Source organism: Dendrobates tinctorius, unplaced genomic scaffold (genome assembly GCF_039654945.1).
Source record: "Dendrobates tinctorius isolate UK_male_01 unplaced genomic scaffold, ASM3965494v1 ptg000160l, whole genome shotgun sequence".
Lineage (NCBI taxonomy): Eukaryota > Metazoa > Chordata > Amphibia > Anura > Dendrobatidae > Dendrobates > Dendrobates tinctorius.
Window position 1 is genome coordinate 22,503,088 of NW_027361827.1, and position 19,071 is coordinate 22,522,158.

Sequence of the window (19,071 nt, forward strand, 5' to 3'; positions counted from 1 at the left end):
ACCTTATTTACCTACCAATTACACACAAGTTTCATTTGGAAGAGCAAGGTAACATTTCATTACAAATAGTTTATTCATACGAGAAAAATGAAATCCGAATTTAATGCCAGAGGTATGGACTGCACAGCTAAAGGCCTCATTCAGACGTCAGTGTTGCATGTATATGTTCTATCCATGTTTTCACGCATAAAACAAGTGCTCAGTCCATGACACTAATCATATGGCAGTATTTTTTGCGGAATGTGTGTGTGTGTACAAAAATCATGGAGACAGATCAGTTTGTTTTTTTTACCACTTGAAGCTAGGGGTGAAACAAGCATCGGGTGTGGTTGTTTCATTGACTGGCGAGTCTCCTCCATGCCATTATGCATACCTACATCTCCCACTTATGGGATCTATACACTTGCCACTTCACGATACCTTACTCTGACATACTTTGTCTATTATTTACACTATGAAAAGAGGTGCGGCACTCACCCAGATGCAATAAAAATAACGGAATCCTTTATTGTTCCATTATGAGGTTAAAACAAAGTCCATAGGAACAGCAGGTGTGTACCAGTATGCAAGGAAAGGAAGACGGCCGTTGGACCCGTTGAAGCGCTTGCTGCGCGAAACGGCCGTCGTCCATCTTCCCTTCCCCGCATACCGGTACACACCTGCTGTTCCTATGGACTTTGTTTTAACCTCATAATGGTACAATAAAGGATTCAGTTTTCTACTGCATCTGGGTGAGTGCCGCATCTCTTTTCATGTTATACACTATGTTTATGCTTTTTGATGCGGAACACCGCATACCCATTGCTTTACACTGCGTGCTATCGGTTTACACACAAGATTTGTTTTATTATACAAGTGTATCCATTCCCCTGGTGCCATTCATTCATTGTCTTTCTTTGGAACAACTTTTATACTACTTTATGCTGCCTGGTATCAGTCTGGAATATTGGGATTACATACAGTATATTTTGCTATACCACTATACTTACATCACTCAGTATAAAGCCTGTATTTCTTAAAACATTAGATTTGTATCATATAGTTTACATGAAGTATCAGCGCTGGTTATCTTGTGTCTTACATTTTTAAACTTTTTTTCAATAAGAGCTCATTTTTATCCTGATCATATTCTTGCCTGGTACTTATTCCTTATAAGATTTCTTCTATCTGTATGTGCTAATTGGCATTTACCCTGTGCTCATGATATTTATGTGGGTTCATTTCCAGTTTTCTTACACTATAGGGTTGCACAAGTATGACATCAGGGTGCACATGATAAACATTGCAGAGGATAGGAGAAGCATTTTAAGTCATTTATTAATTCACACATAAAAATCACTGACGAAACATTTAGCATATGTGAGAAACACCGATGTCTGAATGAGGCATGATGTTCAGCATAAAAAGTAGATTGCATACATTGAGACTTGATAGGTTTTTAAAAAGCTTATGTGAATGTAATTTTCAACCACCCAAGATAAATGTTACAAAGAGTCCATGACTAGGACTAAACAAATGTTATGGTTTACAAAGTACAGATGATTTGGAGCCAACAGTTCAGATTGTATATTACAGTAAAGTCTTTGCTAAATTTGTTTATGCATTTCTTCTTTTTACTCTACATTTTTCTTGCCTTCTTGTTCTTGGGAGTTCTTCCATTTTGATTCTGTGCAAATCGAGCAACTGTAGACACTCCATCCACAAATTTGGTTTTGAAGAGGACATTGGCGTTGTTAAACATTCCATCTTTCAGCGACACAACTATGAACTTTAAGAGAAGGGTTCAAAATGTGTTAGTTTTCCTGTTCTCAAAGTGATGACAGAACTAGAATAAGTCTTCTATTCAGTGGTGTAACTAGAGTCTGATGCTCCCTGGTGCAAGATATAATATATACTAAAAATATCGCTTATTCTGCGGTATGTCCCTTATCTAGTATATACGGTATATACGGTATATTCCCCATCTTGGTATATGTCCTCCGTTCTTTAATGTATAGAAGGAAATAAACCATTATACTCACCAACTCACCAGGGTTGTACACAGAAGTCATGGGGCTCCAAAGAAGAAATATAATGCACCCCCCATAGTCTTCCATATAGTATAATGCATCCCATAGTCCTCTATATAATATACTGCACAGCTCATAGTCATCCATGTAGTATAATACACCTCAGTCATCCATAAAATATAATGCTCCCCCATAGTTATCCATAAGGTATATAGTCATCCATAGTAGTATGGCCACTGATTTTTTTTTCTAAAAATAAATACTCTCCTTTCCTTTGCTCTCACGCTGTGCGGATGCTCTTGTGAAGCCGGCAGCTGTCGTGTAACGGGAGTGTGTGACGTCACGTCGACATCCGCTGCAGGCCTTTGATTTACCAGCAGTGTGTATTGTCGCGTGCGGACCTGAAGTTTCTGTGCGCCGTAATACACTTCAACTGGATACAACGCACATCCAGTTGAAGTTTCTGCTGCCAGGCCCCTGACCCGCCAGGCCGATCGCAGCAGCGACCGCAGTTATTATGCTGCTGCTTCTATTTATTTTTAATAGTGTTCTGACTTCTGCATCCCACGATATTGAGAAAAAAAATTCCCTGCACAGTTAGTCCCCTTGATTCTCACAATCACTTTATGAAATGGGATGAAAGAAAGTTATTAATGGGAAAAAAATAAATATTCAAAATTGTTTACTCTTGTTATCAGTTTTCCTGTTCAGCAGACAGGTTTCACTGCATATGGAAGGAGATGTTATATGTCAATTCTCTGCGTTGATGGAAGAACCAGGGTTTAATTCCCACAATAAATAATCAAGTTCTCCCTAATTTTGGCCTTCATATCTTATTACAATTGAAACAGACACTGAAGAGCATTCCGTCTCATGATAGGCAGACAGGATGGTACAAGTAAACTGTGTTCCAAATTATTATGCAAGAAGAGTTTAGGAGTGATAAGGTTAGAATTTTTCTGTTTGTCATTTAAACTCATTGATGGTGATGTGTGTCAGGGCTCTTTATATCACTGAAAGCAATTGCAGATACCTGTGCAAATTAGTTTGGCAGGTGTGTCCAAATAAAGGCAAGACTACTTAAGAAGGCTGTTCCACATTATTAAGCAGCCTACATTTTTTGCCAAAATGGGAAAGAAAAAGGATGTGTCGGCTGCTGAGAAGCAACAAATTGTGGAGTATTTAGGTCAAGGCATGACTACAATCAACATTGCCAAGACACTTCATCGTGATCATCGCACAATCAAGAAGTATGTAGCTGATTCCCAGCACACACGTGTGCGTGCTGATAAGGAAAAATTGAGGACTCTTTCCAACAGGCAATTGCGTCAGGTTAAAAGAGCAACTGCAAAAATGCCTTGTCATAGCAGCAGACAAGTTTTTGAAGTTGCTGGTGCCTCCAACGTCCCCCGAACAACAAGATGCAGGGTCCTTCAGAGGTTTGCAGCTGTGCGCAAGCCATCCTGTCGACCACCTCTATCCACTGCACACAAGCAGAAACTGCTCCAGTGGGCCAAACGATACATGAAGACTGACTTCCAAACTGTTTTGTTCACCGATGAGTGCCGTGCAACGCTCGATGGTCCAGATGGATGGAGTGGAGGATGGCTGGTTGATGGACACCCCATGAAAACACGGCTAAGGCGCCAACAAGGAGGAGGTGGAGTAATGTTTTGGGCTGGAATCATGGGGAGAGAGTGTCGGCCCCTTTAGGATCCCTGAAGGGGTAAAAATGAACTCCATAATCTATGTGGAGTTTCTAAAACAGAACTTCCTGCCATGGTTCAAGAGGAAGAACCGTGCTTTCCGCAGCAAGATCATTTTCATGCATGATAATGCACCGTCTCATGCTGCAAATAACACATCTGCATCTCTGGCTGCTATGGGCATAAAAAAGGACAAACTTATGGTGTGGCCACCAGCTTCCCCTGACCTCAACCCCATTGAGAACCTCTGGAGCATCATCAAAAGCAGGGCTGTGGAGTCGGTAAGGCTAGTTTCACACTAGCGTTTTTGAGCGCAGCGATGGCCTGCGCATGGCCGCCGCTAAGCCCCGCCTCCGCCGGTAGCTCCGCCTACCGGCGCATGACGTTGCATGCGCCCTGCGTCCCCTATCTTTATCACTGGGGGCGCAGGCCGTGCGCAGTATGCGTTTGGCGGCGCATGCGCCTTTTTGACGGTGCGCCGGCGCAACCAAACTGCAGCAGGTTGCGTTTGGCGCAGGTCGGCGCACCGTCAAAAGGACGCATGCGCCGCCAAACGCATACTGCGCACGGCCTGCACCCCCAGTGATAAAGATAGGGGACGAAGGGCGCATGCAGCGTCATGCGCCGGTAGGCGGAGCTACCGGCAGAGGCGCGGCAGGTGGCGGGGCTTAGCGGCGGCCGTGCGCAGGCCGTCTCTGCGCTCAAAAACGCTAGTGTGAAACTAGCCTAAGCCAAACCTGCGACTCCGACTTCTCAATTTCCCTTACACCAACTCCGACTCCCACATATATTGCTTATATTTAAGTGAAAAATGTATTGTCGTACAATGTGAACATAAGACATTTAATCATTTCTATAATCCAGTAATCAAGATATTTAGATAGAACAGAATATCTATTTATTGGAATACAACTTTAGAACACAAAAAACTAATAAATTGTAAATATGTAATACAATGTATAATATCGATTACATACATACGGTACAGACCAAAGTTTGGACACACCTTCTCATTCAAAGAGTTTTCTTTATTTTCATGACTATGAAAATTGTAGATTCACTCTGAAGGCATCAAAACTATGAATTACCACATGTGGAATTATATAATTAACAAAAAAGTGTGAAAACTAAAAATATGTCTTATATTCTAGGTTCTTCAAAGTAGCCACCTTTTGCTTTGATTAATGCTTTGCACACTCTTGGCATTCTCTTGATGAGCTTCAAGAGGTAGTCACTGGAAATGGTCTGCCAACAGTTTTGAAGGAGTTCCCAGAGATGCTTAGCATTTGTTGGCCCTTTTGCCTTCACTCTGCGGTCCAGCTCACCCAAAACCATCTCGATTGGGTTCAGGTCTGGTGACACTGGAGGCCAGGTGATCTGGCGTAGCACCACATCACTCTCCTTCTTGGTCAACTAGCCCTTACACAGCCAGGAGGTGTGTTTGAGGTCATTGTCCTGTTGAAAAATAAATGATGGTCCAACTAAATACAAACCGGATGGAATAGCATGCCGCTGCAAGATGCTGTGGTAGCCATGCTTGTTCAGTATGTCTTCAATTTTGAATAAATCCACAACAGTGTCACCAGCAAAGCACCCCCACACCATCTCACCTCCTCCTCCATGATTCACGGTGGGAACCATGCATGTAGAGTCCATCCGTTCACCTTTTCTGCGTCGCATAAAGACACGGTGGTTGGAACCAAAGATCTCAAATTTGGACTCATCAGACCAAAGCACAGATTTCCACTGGTCTAATGTCCATTCCTTGTGTTCTTTAGCCCAAACAAGTCTCTTCTGCTTGTTGCCTGTCCTTAGCAGTGGTTTCCTAGCAGCTATTTTACCATGAAAGCCTGCTGCACAAAGTCTCCTCTTAACAGTTGTTGTACAGATGTGTCTGCTGCTAGAACTCTGTGTGGCATTGACCTGGTCTCTAATCTGAGCTGCTAACCTGCGATTTCTGAGGCTGGTGACTCGGATGAACTTATCCTCCGCAGCAGAGGTGACTCTTGGTCTTCCTTTCCTGGGGCGTTCCTCATGTGAGCCAGTTTCTTTGTAGCGCTTGATGTTTATTGCCACTGCACTTGGGGACACTTTCAAAGTTTTCCCAATTTTTCGGACTGACTGACCTTCATTTCTTAAAGTAATGATGGCCACTCATTTTTCTTTACTCAGCTGCTTTTTTCTTGCCATAATACAAATTCTAACAGTCTATTCAGTAGGACTATCACCTGTTATGAATGAGTCACCGTAGGAGGCAAAAGCAGAAATACAAGCTAAGTCCAGAAAACCAGAGAAGTTGGCAACTATCAGATTGCAGACCCCCTGAACCTAACAACACAACTAGCAGTATCCGTGGGGGGTTCCTACGATGCCATAGACCCCTCGATCACAGCCGGAGAATTACATAGGCCTAAAGAAAGAAAGGGGAAAACTAAACTGCCCCAGAGCAGACCCCAAAGCAATAGGCAGCCCCCAACATATAATGACAGTGAAGCAAGATGAAAATACTAACACAGACAGAAAGATAGACTGAGCAAAGACGGGGCCCAAAACTACCTAGATAGGAAAGGACAGGAAGGCTGCTGTCTGCAATCTGCCAAAACCCTATCAAAGACATAAGCCAACAAGCTGATATGAAAAAGGCCCTGAAGCAGCTAGGCTTCAAAAACTAAATCAGCACTAAGGTATTTTCAGAAGACAGAGCTAAATGAATTCAGCACACCCCAGCAGGGAATGGCAGAAATCCAGAAAAACAAAGCAAAACAAAGTCAAAGCACCAAAGCAAAAGGCCGAGCAGCAAACTTAGCTTTAGAGGAGCAGGAATTCAGACTGGTCTCCAAGGATCCCACAGAGAAATCACCCGCAGGGCAGAAGGGCGTCGGCAGCCTTATATCCAGTCAGTAACTCCACTCAGCCAGTCATCATCATCAGCCTCAGGTGTTTGATAATCAGGCTCACTACCTTTCTTTACCAGAAGAGGGAGTTCCTCGGGCCTCAGTAATGAAGGGGAAAATGAACTCACAACAATCACCTGTGTATCCACCAGACTTCTGCGCAACACAACTGATGGTCCCAACCTCATTTATAAGGCAAGAAATCCCACTTATTAAACCTGACAGGGCACACCTGTGAAGTGAAAACCATTTCCTGTGACTACCTCTTGAAGCTCATCAAGAGAATGCCAAGAGTGTGCAAAGCAGAAATCAAAGCAAAAGGTGGCTACTTTGAAGAACCTAGAATATAAGACACACAGTATTTTCAGTTGTTTCACACTTTTTTGCTAATTATATAATTCCACATGTGTTAATTCATAGTTTTGATGCCTTCAGCGTGAATCTGCAATTTTCATAGTCATGAAAATAAAGAAAACGCTTTGAATGAGAAGGTGTGTCCAAACTTTGGTCTGTACTGTGTATATATATATATATATATATATATATATATATATATATATATATATATATACATAAATACACACACACTATGACTTATCTCGGCTAAGATAAAGCCTAGATCCTCAGGCTACATTCACACTATGGGCGTAGCCAGGATCAAACCGGGGGGGGGGTCAGAACCTCATACTAAAGCTTATAATTTCACAATTGACCATTTTTTGGTTCAAAATAAAAATAAAAAGGTTGAAAACTCTGCTGTGCATAATAATTTGGAACATGCATTTTGAGTGTTTCTTATTTTTAAAAATATACTGTTTTCATAGGCAGTTTGTTCAAAAACATTGCAATTATACTAGAATATTAGATGACTGGAAAATAACAATGACTGCAATTCATATACGCAATGTAGAGAAAATATGAGGAAATATTTTTTGCATAGTAATTTGGAACACAGTGTACATAGGGGAAGATTTATGGTCTAGGAGAAGAAAAGAAAAAAAAAAAAAAAAAAGCATAAACCAAGAGGAGACTGGAGATTGGACAAAATATCACATAGCTGCAAAGCTTTGTGAAAAGCAGTTACCCTTTAGATCCTCGTCAGAGGCCTCTCATACGGCCAAATTAGACCTATTGCTTTGCAATAATGAGTGGTAAACACCCAGAAACATGCGTATGGAATGAGGATAAAAGCCAAACCAGACACCAAGTCATGTGGCAAAGGTTGTTAAAGGGTCAATATCGACTACTTCCAATAGGGGGCACTAGAGTTCAAGTCCTCCTACTCTCTGAAGAGTCAATTTCCATATTTAACTCCTTTTTTTTGACACACTTTAAAAATAGTTTTGTGAGATACAAAAAAAAAAAAAAAATGTCATGCCATGATTTGCCATATTTAATCTGCCTGAGTTTTAGATGTGGTCAAGAATGTTGTTTTACTTAGCACCAGAGACCACAAAACAATTGTAGCAAAATATAGATGCAAGTGCTGCAGTTCCACATACCTGTGAGTGTCGAAAGTGAGTACGCAGCATCTGACCAATGTTCTGGGTGTGAGAAAGGTCCAAGGCAGCATCAACTTCATCCAAGATATAAATAGGGGCAGGTTTAAAAAGTAACATGGCAAGAATAAGAGACAATGCCACAAGAGAGCTGAAAAACAATATACATACACACAGACATGAAGTGCAAATATTACTATATTATTATTTAATAAAGGCTACAATAATTTCTGGATCAAACAAGACAAGAAATGATCCAGAATACGACTATGGAAATAAATAGTACTGTATTTTTCGGACTATAAGACATACTTTTTCCTCAAAGAATTTGTAGTCCATATGTATCTGCTGTGGAAGGGGAAGTGGGGGAGCGGCAGCAGCGGATCACAGGAGGCAGGAGCCGGCTGCTGCAGCTAACTCCTATGCCTGAGGCTATAGAGAAATTAATATTCACTGCTCTCCATGCCCACGGGAGTGGAAAGCAGTGAATATTCATTTCTCTTTAATAGCAGACACGCTGTTAGCCACAAGTTCCAGCAGCTGCTAGGCTCTGAAGTGTGTCCGCTAAATAAAGCAAGTAATTCTCATTACTCTCCACTCCCCATGGGCGTGGAGAGCAGTGAATATTCATTGATCTTTAATAGCTGGCACAGAAGTCGCAGCTACCGGCTTCCTGCAGTTGCCTGGCGATCATGTGTACCGCTATTAAAGAGAATGAATATTCACTGCCATGGGCGTGGAGAGCAGTAAAAATTAATTTCTGTTTAGCAGTGGTATAGGAAGCCTGAGGTTACTGTGCCTGCTGTTAAAAGTGAATATTCACTGCTCCACACGCCCATAGTCCCAGCGTGGGGAGCAGTGATTATTCCGGCAGCTGTCCTCTGCTTGTAAGCAGCGCATGACGCCACTGCCATGTGCTGCTTACTAGCATAAAACAGCTGCCGGCATCAGAACAGGATGCTACGAGGGAGAGTAGGGAAGGTAAGTAGAATGGTTTAAGTTTTTGTAATGTTTTTCTGTTGGGGGCCATGCATAACAGGATGGTCATGTGGGGGCCATGCATACCAGGTTGGTGATGTGGGGGCCATGCATACCAGGATAGGGATGAAGGGGCCATGCATACCAGGTTGGTGATGTGGGGGCCATGCATACCAGGATAGGGATGAAGGGGCCATGCATACCAGGTTGGTGATGTGGGGGCCATGCATACCAGGATAAGGAAGAGGGGGCCATGCATACCAGGATAGGGACGAGGGAGCCATGCATACCAGGATAGGGACGAGGGAGCCATGCATACCAGGATAGGGACGAGGGAGCCATGCATACCAGGTTGGTGATGTGGGGGCCATGCATACCAGGATAGGGATGAGGAGGCCATGCATACCAGGATAGGGATGAGGAGGCCATGCATACCAGGATAGGGATGAGGAGGCCATGCATACCAGGATAGGGATGAGGAGGCCATGCATACCAGGATAGGGATGATGAACCATGCATACCAGGATAGGGACGAGGGAGCCATGCATACCAGGATAGGGATGAGGAGGCCATACACACCAGGAGAGGGATGAGGAGGCCATGCATACCAGGATAGGGATGAGGAGGCCATGCATACCAGGATAGGGATGATGAACCATGCATACCAGGATAGGGACGAGGGAGCCATGCATACCAGGATAGGGATGAGGAGGCCATGCATACCAGGATAGGGACGAAGGAGCCATGCATACCAGGATAGGGAAAAGGGGGCCAGGATAGGGATCATGTATACCAGGACAGGAATGAGGGGATCATATATACCAGGATAGGGGATGTTAGTACAGAATTGACCACATTTTTTGATGCAATTTTTTTTTATTTTTTCTTCCTCTAAAACCTAGGTGCGTCTTCTAGTCCAAAAAATACGGCCATCTTAATTTCAAGTAGAAGAATTTTAGCATACAATAGATTACAAATTTATTATGTAACATATATATTGTTCTGCAAATGTTTTTTTAGACTAACTTGACATTAAGCATGGAAAAAAAGTATAACCAGTATTTCTGGTAATAGATGAGAAAGGAATCGTGTCATTTGCCATGTTAGAGTTGATGTTATTAATCTGCTTCTTTCCAAATGTGTAGATTGTTAAAGTGAAACTTTGGTGTGGAGACATTGAAATGTAAAGAGAGGTTGTCACTAGAGATGAGTGAATTTGATTGAGTCCCTCCTTATTCGGCAAGCTATAGCGCTTACCGAATAAGCTGCAGAAGGAACTCAGAAAAATGGAGCGTGCAGGCGGATCAGCTGTTTGGCTCCGCAGGTGCATGTGTCGCATCTGTGTCACTGTCACAACACATGCATGGAGAGCCTGTGTGTTGGGCTTTCCTTGCATGTGTTGTGACAGTGACACAGCCGCAACACATGCAGTTGTGCAGCCGCTGCAGGTCCGATGTCGGCGGTGAGGTAGAACATGGAGCAGGGTCCCTTCCTCAGGATGCAGGCGGCAGAAATGAGGCGATGCCACGGCCCAGTGTCCACGGCGAGCAGAGCCGAGTGCATCACTGGTTTCTCGGTGAGCATCTTCCTGAGGCAGTGCATGTGCAGATTGAGATCTCGCAGCCCTCGGCTTCAGGAAAATGGCCTCCGAGATCTCAATCTGTGCACACGAATCCTCCAGTGGCCATTCTCCTGAAGCTGATGGCCGCAGAGATCCGGCGACCCATGGCTTCAGGAAGATGGCCTTAGAGAAACCGGTGATGCACCTAGCTCGGCTTGCCGTAGACACCGGGCTGCGGAGGCGCCACATTTCTGCCGCCAGCATCCTAAGGAAGGGACCCTGCTCAGGTGCACTCCGCACCGCCAACACCGAGCCTCAGCATCGCTACACCTCTGCCGCCGGTTTCACTGCTACACCACTGCCACAACCCCCCAGTGAGGCTAGTTCACAATAGCGTTTGGCAGAGCTGCGGACTTCCTCCATGAAGCACCGCCCACTGACGCACCTCATCCAGTCAGCACCGCCTACTTCTGCAAGCAGCCTGCGTACCTATCTTTAACATTGGGTACGCAGGCCGTGCGGATGTATGCGGATGCGTCCACATGCGTCACTTTGAAGATGTGATGACCTGCGTCGAACGCAACGTGTTACAGGCGCCGCATCGTCAAAATGACACATGCGGACGCATCTGCGTAGCCTGCGTACCCAATGTCAAAGATAGATATGCAGGCCACATGCAGACGTAGGCGGGGCTGACCGGAGGAGGTGCGGCAGTGGGCGGAGCTTCACGGAGAAGTCCGCAGCTCTGCCAAACGCTAGTGTGAAACTAGCCTTAGCCTGCGTTCGGACAATAAGACGCACCCCCCATTTTCCTCCCAATTTTTTGGGGGAAAAAAGTGCGTCTTATAGTCCGAAAAATACGGTATTCAACACTACAGATTTGCAACACAAATTAACTAAATGATTACCCATGTATTGATAGTATTTTTTTAACCGGCACCATTTTGCTGAAGCAAAAATTTTTGTTTTTATTTTTTTTAGCACAAAATTAACCCCTTAACAACTGCCGATACGACTTTTAACAGCGGCAGTTAAGGGGCCTTATTCCTCCTGCTCCTTTTTACTCAGCCTCCTCTTGTACCTCACTCTCCTCCTTTATATACAGCATTTTTCTGCAGCACAGCTTTTCTCCTTTATAGTCACCTCCTCCGGCAGTATCTCACACTCCTCTTCCATATATATAATTGGAAACACTTGATCCCGAGAGAAATTGCAATTGCAATTAAGCGTATCATATATAACCTACTTCTTCTGCAGCAACATACTTTTCTCCTTTAGACCTCGTTCACACGTTATTTGTTCAGTATTTTTACCTCAGTATTTGTAAGCTAAAACTTGGAATCAAAGGAAAAGTATATTAGAAACATGTCACCACTTTCGTATTTTCTTCTACTTGTGGTTTTGGTTTATAAATACTGAGGTAAAATACTGACCAAATACTGAACGTGTGAATGTGGCATTATTCACAGCCTCCACCTTCAGCGCCTGACTTCTCTATACACAGCCTCACACTGCAGCAGAACTTCACTTCTTATTTTCCCATCACGCCTCTCATTTTCCCCCTTCACACGTCATTTTCCCCTCACACCTGTCATTTTGCAATCACTCCACTATTTCCCCCCTCACACCTCTCATTCTCCGATCACTCCACTATTTTCCCCCTCACACCTCTCATTTTCCGATCACTCATTTTCCTCCTCACACCTCTCATTTTCCGATCACTCATTTTCCTCCTCACACCTCTCATTTTGCGATCACTCCACTATTTTCCCCCACACCTCATTTTACCCCACTCCTCATTTCCCCCCTCACATCAGTCATTTTGACCTCACACCTGCCATTTTCGGAGCACTTCACTATTTTCCCCCCTCACTCCTCTCGTTCCCCTCCCCCCACACCTCTTATTTTTCACCTCACTACTCTCATTTTTCACTTCACACGTGCCAAGCAACTTCCTGTTATGAGCACAATGGTGTAATCCATGAGGCTCCTCCCTTTCCCTTGACATTATGCCTCACAGGAGCAACTCCATTCTAGACACGACGGAGCTAGAACTGGCCTGTGCCTGCCATGCACTGATACTCTGAGGCTATGTACCCAATTATGCAGAAAATTCCTGACTGAAAACCGGACTCCATCTCAGAAACGCACATTTTTTTTCTGCGCGTTTTCTGTGCAATTTTTGCGCCTTTTTTTCCGGAGCGTCCCCAGTCTCATAGAATATAGTTAGAAATGCGGATTTTTGCTGCGATATTAATGAGCATGCTGCGTTGTTTTTTTTCGCGGAAAAAAACACATCAATATGTACAAAAAATGCAGAATTCATTAGAATTCATTAAAATAAATTGGATGCTTCTTGTAAGCATTTTTGCCAGTAAAAACGCTTAAAAAACGCGGAAAACACGCTTACGTGTGCACACACCCTGAAGGCGGCGGCCCTGATTGTACATGTGGGGACAAATGACACCGCAAGAAATGACCTGGAAACCATCTGCAGAGACTTTGAAGACTTAGGCAAGAAAGTGAAAGAACTGGGAGCGCAGGTGGTCTTCTCTTCCATCCTCCCAGTGGATGGCCATGGAACAAGGAGGTGGAATAAGATTCTGCAGGTGAACAACTGGCTACGTCGATGGTGCCGTCAGCAAAGACTTGGATTTCTGGATCACGGAGTGAATTACTTATACGATGGACTACTTGCTAGAGATGGGGTGCACCTTACGAAGACTGGAAAACATGTATTTGGAAGTCGCCTTGCTACACTTGTAAGGAGAGCTTTAAACTAGAACAACATGGGAAGGGAAGCAAAAGACCAGAAAAAGCCATACACCTGACAAATGCTATTGAGAACTCTGCTATTAGAAGTGGAAAGGAAGAACAAAGACAAAAGAATCTAATTAATAAAAATATTGGAGAAAGAGAAACCAATCACAAACTAAAATGTTTCTATACTAATGCACAAAGCATGGGCAACAAACAAGGAGAATTGGAACTACTAACACAGGAAAAGAAATATGATGTCATTAGAATCACTGAAACTTGGTGGGACAATACACATGATTCGAATACAAGACTAGAAGGATACAACTTATTTGCAAGAAACAGACTTGATAAACGAGGAGGAGGTGTCGCATTGTATGTTAGAAATGCGTATATCTGCACAGAGATTGAAGCTTCAGAGACTGGGAGTTCTGTGGAAACTGTTTGGGTAAGAATACAAGGACAGAACAAGGGAAAGGACACCATTGTAGGCATTTACTACAGGTCGCCTGTGCAAGCTGAAGATATGGATGAACTCTTTATGCATCAAATGGCCAAGTTCTCCAAAAAATATGACAGTTGTCATGGGAGATTTCAACTATCCAGACATTTGTTGGGAATCTCTCTCAGGCAAAACTAACAGGTCAAGGAAATTCTTATCCTCTCTTGCTGACAACTTTATCTTCCAGAAGGTAGGGGAGAAAACAAGGGGAACTGCTACCTTGGATCTAATCCTTATAAACAGGGAGGAAATGGTTGAGGAGGTAAAAGTGGCTGGGACCCTAGGAGGTAGCGACCATGCTATTTTAGAATTTTGGATAACTAGAGGCGGAAGACCTGTGAAGACTCAGACGTCAAGGTTAGATTTCAGAAAGGCAGATTTTAAGGGATTCAGAAAGAGAATTGGAGGGATCCAATGGCTGGATATCCTTAAAGACAAAAATGTCCAGGAAGGATGGGAAATCTTGAAAAATGAAATTCTCAAAGCACAGTTGTTAACAATTCCGAAAAGAGGGAAGAATAGGAAGCATTTAAGGAAACCAGGATGGATGAACACAGAACTTAAGCACATGCTAAAAAGGAAGAAAAAAATGTTTATAAAATGGAAAGAGGGAGGCATATCTAAAGAAGAATATAAAGCTGTCTGCAGAACCTGCAGGGCACAAATCAGATTAAGTAAAGCTGAAAATGAATTGAGGCTTGCAAGAGATGTCAAAAGCAATAATAAAGGATTTTGGGGATATGTCAAAAGTAAAAGAAAAGTCAAAGATGCTATAGGATTTTTACAGGATGAAAATGATGAAATGGTAAGACAGGATGTTGAGAAGGCTGAACTTTTAAATTCCTATTTTGCATCTGTTTTCTCTCAGAAAGGAAATGTAACATCAACTGTTCTTCACTGTCCTATTAAGGGAATAGAATAATCCAGGATATCTATAAACAGAAAGATAGTGAGGAAACACTTAGCTAACCTAAATGAATTCAAGTCTCCAGGTCCAGATGAATTACACCCCAGAGTACTGAAGGAGATAGCAGAAGAAATTTTTGAACCCCTCTCCATAATCTTTGAAAATTCTTGGGAGAACAGGAGGAGTGCCAGAAGACTGGAGAAGAGCAAATGTTGTTCCTATCTTCAAAAAGGGGAAGAAGGTGGACCCAGGCAACTATAGGCCGGTGAGTCTGACTTCTATACCAGGAAAGATCTTTGAACAAATTATTAAACAACATGTATGTCAGTACCTGGATAAGAATGAAGTGATTAAACAGAGTCAGCATGGGTTTGTAACTAAAAGTCATGTCAGACTAACTTAATTTCCTTCTATGACGGAATCACTGATTGGGTGGATCAAGGAAATGCTGTAGATATAGTATATCTTGACTTCAGCAAAGCATTTGACAAAGTATCTCATACAATCCTTATTGAAAAAATGACTAAGTATGGAATGGACAAGGCAACAGTTAGGTGGATTCATAACTGGCTTAGTGATCGGACCCAAAGAGTGGTCGTAAATGGCTGCACATCCAGTTGGAACAATGTCTCAAGTGGGGTACCACATGGCTCTGTCCTGGGCCCTGTATTGTTCAACATCTTTATCAACAATTTAGATAAAGAAATTGAGGGTAAACTGATTAAATTTGCTGATGACACAAAGCTGGGAGGGATAGCTAATACTAGAGAAGAGAGAGAGAGGATTCAAAAAGATATAAATAAACTGGAGAAGTGGGCAGCAACTAACAGAATGGTTTTTAACAGGGAGAAATGCAAAGTACTACATCTGGGCAATAAAAATGAAAAAGGCATATATAGAATGGGAGGAATAGGGCTAAATGACAGCACATGTGAAAAAGACTTGGGTATACTAATAGATCACAGACTGAATATGAGTCAACAGTGTGATGCAGCAGCAAAAAAGGCAAATGCAATTCTAGGATGTATTAACAGAAGCATACAGTCTAGATCACGTGAAGTCATTATTTCCCTCTACTCCTCTTTGGTCAGACCTCATCTGGAATATTGTGTCCAGTTTTGGGCACCACATTTTAAAAAAGACATCAACAAACTGGAGCAAGTTCAGAAAAGAGCGACCAGAATGGTGACCGGTCTGCAAACCCTGTCTTATGAGGAAAGGTTGCAGGATTTGGGAATGTTTAGTTTGCAAAAGAGAAGACTGAGAGGAGACTTAATAGCTGTCTACAAATATCTAAAGGGCTGTCACATTGTAGAAGGATCAACTTTATTCTCATTTGCACAAGGAAAGACTAGAAGCAATGGGATGAAACTGAATGGGAGGAGACAGATTAGATATTAGAAAAAAACTTTTTGACAGTTAGAGTGATCAATGAGTGGAACAGTCTGCCACGAGAAGTGGTGAGTTCTCCTTCAATGGAAGTCTTCAAACAGAGGCTGGACAGACATCTGACTGGGATGATTTAGCGAATCCTGCTTTGAGCAGGGGGTTGGACCAGATGGCCCAGGAGGTCCCTTCCAACTCTACGATTCTATATGATTCTATGTCGCAGCCGGTGAGTTTTGCAGGGTGGCTTTAGAGGTGAATGTGTAACAACGTGGGCCGTGTGGAGTGATTGTGGCTATGCGGAGTGGGTGTGGCTTGACACATACATACACTCAGCTTCACACATACATATATATATATATATATATATATATATATACGGCTGTATAGAATTATGTAACACTTTTGTAAGTATTTACTGCTGATATTGTGATTTTCAGGAGTTAAAGAGGTATTCCCATCTTCAATATCGATGGCACATCCACAGACCTCCATAGAAGTGAATGGGAAGAGTCAGGCATATGCCTACCTGGGTACAGCAGCTTACCTGTGGTATGCCATAAATGTGCAACTTAAATACCACTTCAAGTAAGAACTAGATATACATTACAAAATTGTGTAGAAAAATTCAGCTCATCCATAAATGAAGGATTCGTGCAGAGGAAACGTGTGGTGCCACAGAAAGAAGGGAGAAAAATGTAATGATCCAGAAACTTCATAAAATCACTATTGAAAAAAATTGAAGGTCACAAATCCGGAAACTGGGAATTACAGGCAAACTTGTTTCAGAATGCTGCATTTAGTCATTGCCTGTAATTCCTGGACTTGTGATCTTTAATTTTTTCAAAAAGAGTGATTTTATGAAGATCCTAGATGTTTTTTCTCTGTTTAAATAAATTGTCACATAATTACCGTTGCCCTCCACTTAGTTCTGTCAAATTTTCTTTCCATGTACTTCCCAATGCAACTTTAAACTCCAGGCCATCTAGTACATCGCATCCTTCTGGAGGAGACAACATAGCATTTGCCCCAGGTAAAAGCATTGAGAAAATGGAGCCAAAGTCATTATTCACCTTTAAAAAAAAAAAAAAGAAAGAAAAAAAAAGTGTCATCATTAAACTATTAACCCCTTCACACCAAGGGTGGTTTGCACGTTAACTCCCGGGCCAATTTTTACAATTCTGACCACTGTCCCTTTATGAGGTAATAACTCTGAAACGCTTCCATGGATCCTAGTGATTCTGACAATGTTTTCTCGTGACATATTGTACTTCATGTTAGTGGTAAAATTTCATTCAAATAACTTGTGTTTATTTGTGAAAAAAAAACAAATTTGGCGAAAATTTCGCAATTTTCCAACTTTGAATTTTTATGCCCTTAAATCACAGAGATATGGCACACAAAAAAACTGAATAAGTAACATTTCCCACATGTTTACTTTACATCAGCACAATTTTGGAACCAAAATTTTTTTTTGTTAGGAAGTTATAAGGGTTAAAAGTTGACCAGCGATTTCTAATTTTTGCAAGACCATTGTATTTTTACGGACCACATCACATTTGAAGCCACTTTGAGGGGTCTATATGATAGAAAATACCCAAAAGTGACACCATTCTAAAAACTGTACCCCTCAAGGTGCTCAAAACCACATTCAAAAAGTTTATTAACCCTTCAGGTGCTTCACAGGAATTTTTTGAATATTTAAAAAAAAAATGAACATTTAACTTTTTTCCACAAAAAAAATACTTCAGGTTCAATTTATTTATTTTACCAAGGGTAACAGGAAAAATTGGACTGCAAAAGTTATTGTGCAATTTGTCCTGAGTACGCTGATAACTGATATGTGGGGGGGAACCACTGTTTCGGTGCAAGGCAGAGCTCAGAAGGGAAGGAGCGCCGTTTGACTTTTTCAATGCAAAATTGGCTGGAATTCAGATCGGACACCATGTCACGTTTGGAGAGCCCCTGATGTACGTAAACAGTGGAAACTCCCACAAGTGACCCCATTTTGAAAACTAGACCCCCCAAGGAACTTATCTAGATATGTGGTGAGAACTTTGAACCCCCAAGGGCTTCACAGAAGTTTATAACGTACAGCCGTACAATTAAACAATCATTTTTTCCACAAAAATGATCTTTTCACCCTCAATTCTTATTTTTCCAAGGGTAACAGGACCCTAAAAGTTATTGTGCAATTTGTCCAGAGTACGCTGATACCCCATATGTAGGTGTAAACGACTATTTGGGCGTATGGCAGAGCTAGGAAGGGAAGCAGCACCATTTGACGTTTTTGGCTGGAATTGAGATCGGACACCATGTCGCGTTTGGAGAGCCCCTGATGTACCTAAACAATGGAAACCACCCACAAATGACACCATTTTGGAAACTAGACCCCCTGAGGAACTTATTTAGATGTGTGGTGAGCACTGTGAACCCCCAAGGGCTTCACAGAAGTTTATAATGCCAGGCGTGAAAATAAAAAAATCATATTTTCTCCACAAACATGATCATTTAGTCCCAAATTTTTTTATTTTCCCAAGGGTACCAGGAGAAATTGGACCCCAAAAGTTGTTGTCCAATTTGTCCTGAGTACGCTGATACCTCATATGTGGGAGAAAACTACTGTATGGGCACACATCGGGGCACGGAAAAAGGAAGTAGTGACGTTTTGGAATGCAGACTTTGATGGAATGGTCTGCGAGTGTCATGTGCGTTGGGAGAGCCCCTGATGTACCTAAACTATTGACACTCCCCACAAGTGACCCCATTTTGGAAACTAGACCCCCCACGGAACTTATCTAGATGTGTGGTGAGCACTTTGAACCCCCAGGTGCTTCACAGAAGTTTATAACGCCCGGGCGTGAAAATAAAA

At 42.5% G+C, this 19,071-nt stretch overlaps 1 protein-coding gene across 2 annotated transcripts in view; it reads right to left on the reverse strand.

The window, feature by feature from the left end:
* Positions 1-19,071, reverse strand: part of SMC2 (structural maintenance of chromosomes 2) — a 212,186-nt gene that overhangs the window by 12,425 nt on the left and 180,690 nt on the right. Inside the window, exons 23-25 of one of the 2 annotated variants that reach the window (XM_073549710.1) lie at positions 17,112-17,272; positions 8,112-8,259; positions 1,634-1,768 (exon numbers count right to left, since the gene is read on the reverse strand). In XM_073549710.1, coding sequence (XP_073405811.1) covers positions 1,634-1,768; positions 8,112-8,259; positions 17,112-17,272 — 444 coding nt within the window. Of the gene's footprint in view, positions 1-1,299; positions 1,769-8,111; positions 8,260-17,111; positions 17,273-19,071 lie in introns of those variants that run through there. The other variant, XM_073549709.1, reaches the window with a different exon arrangement.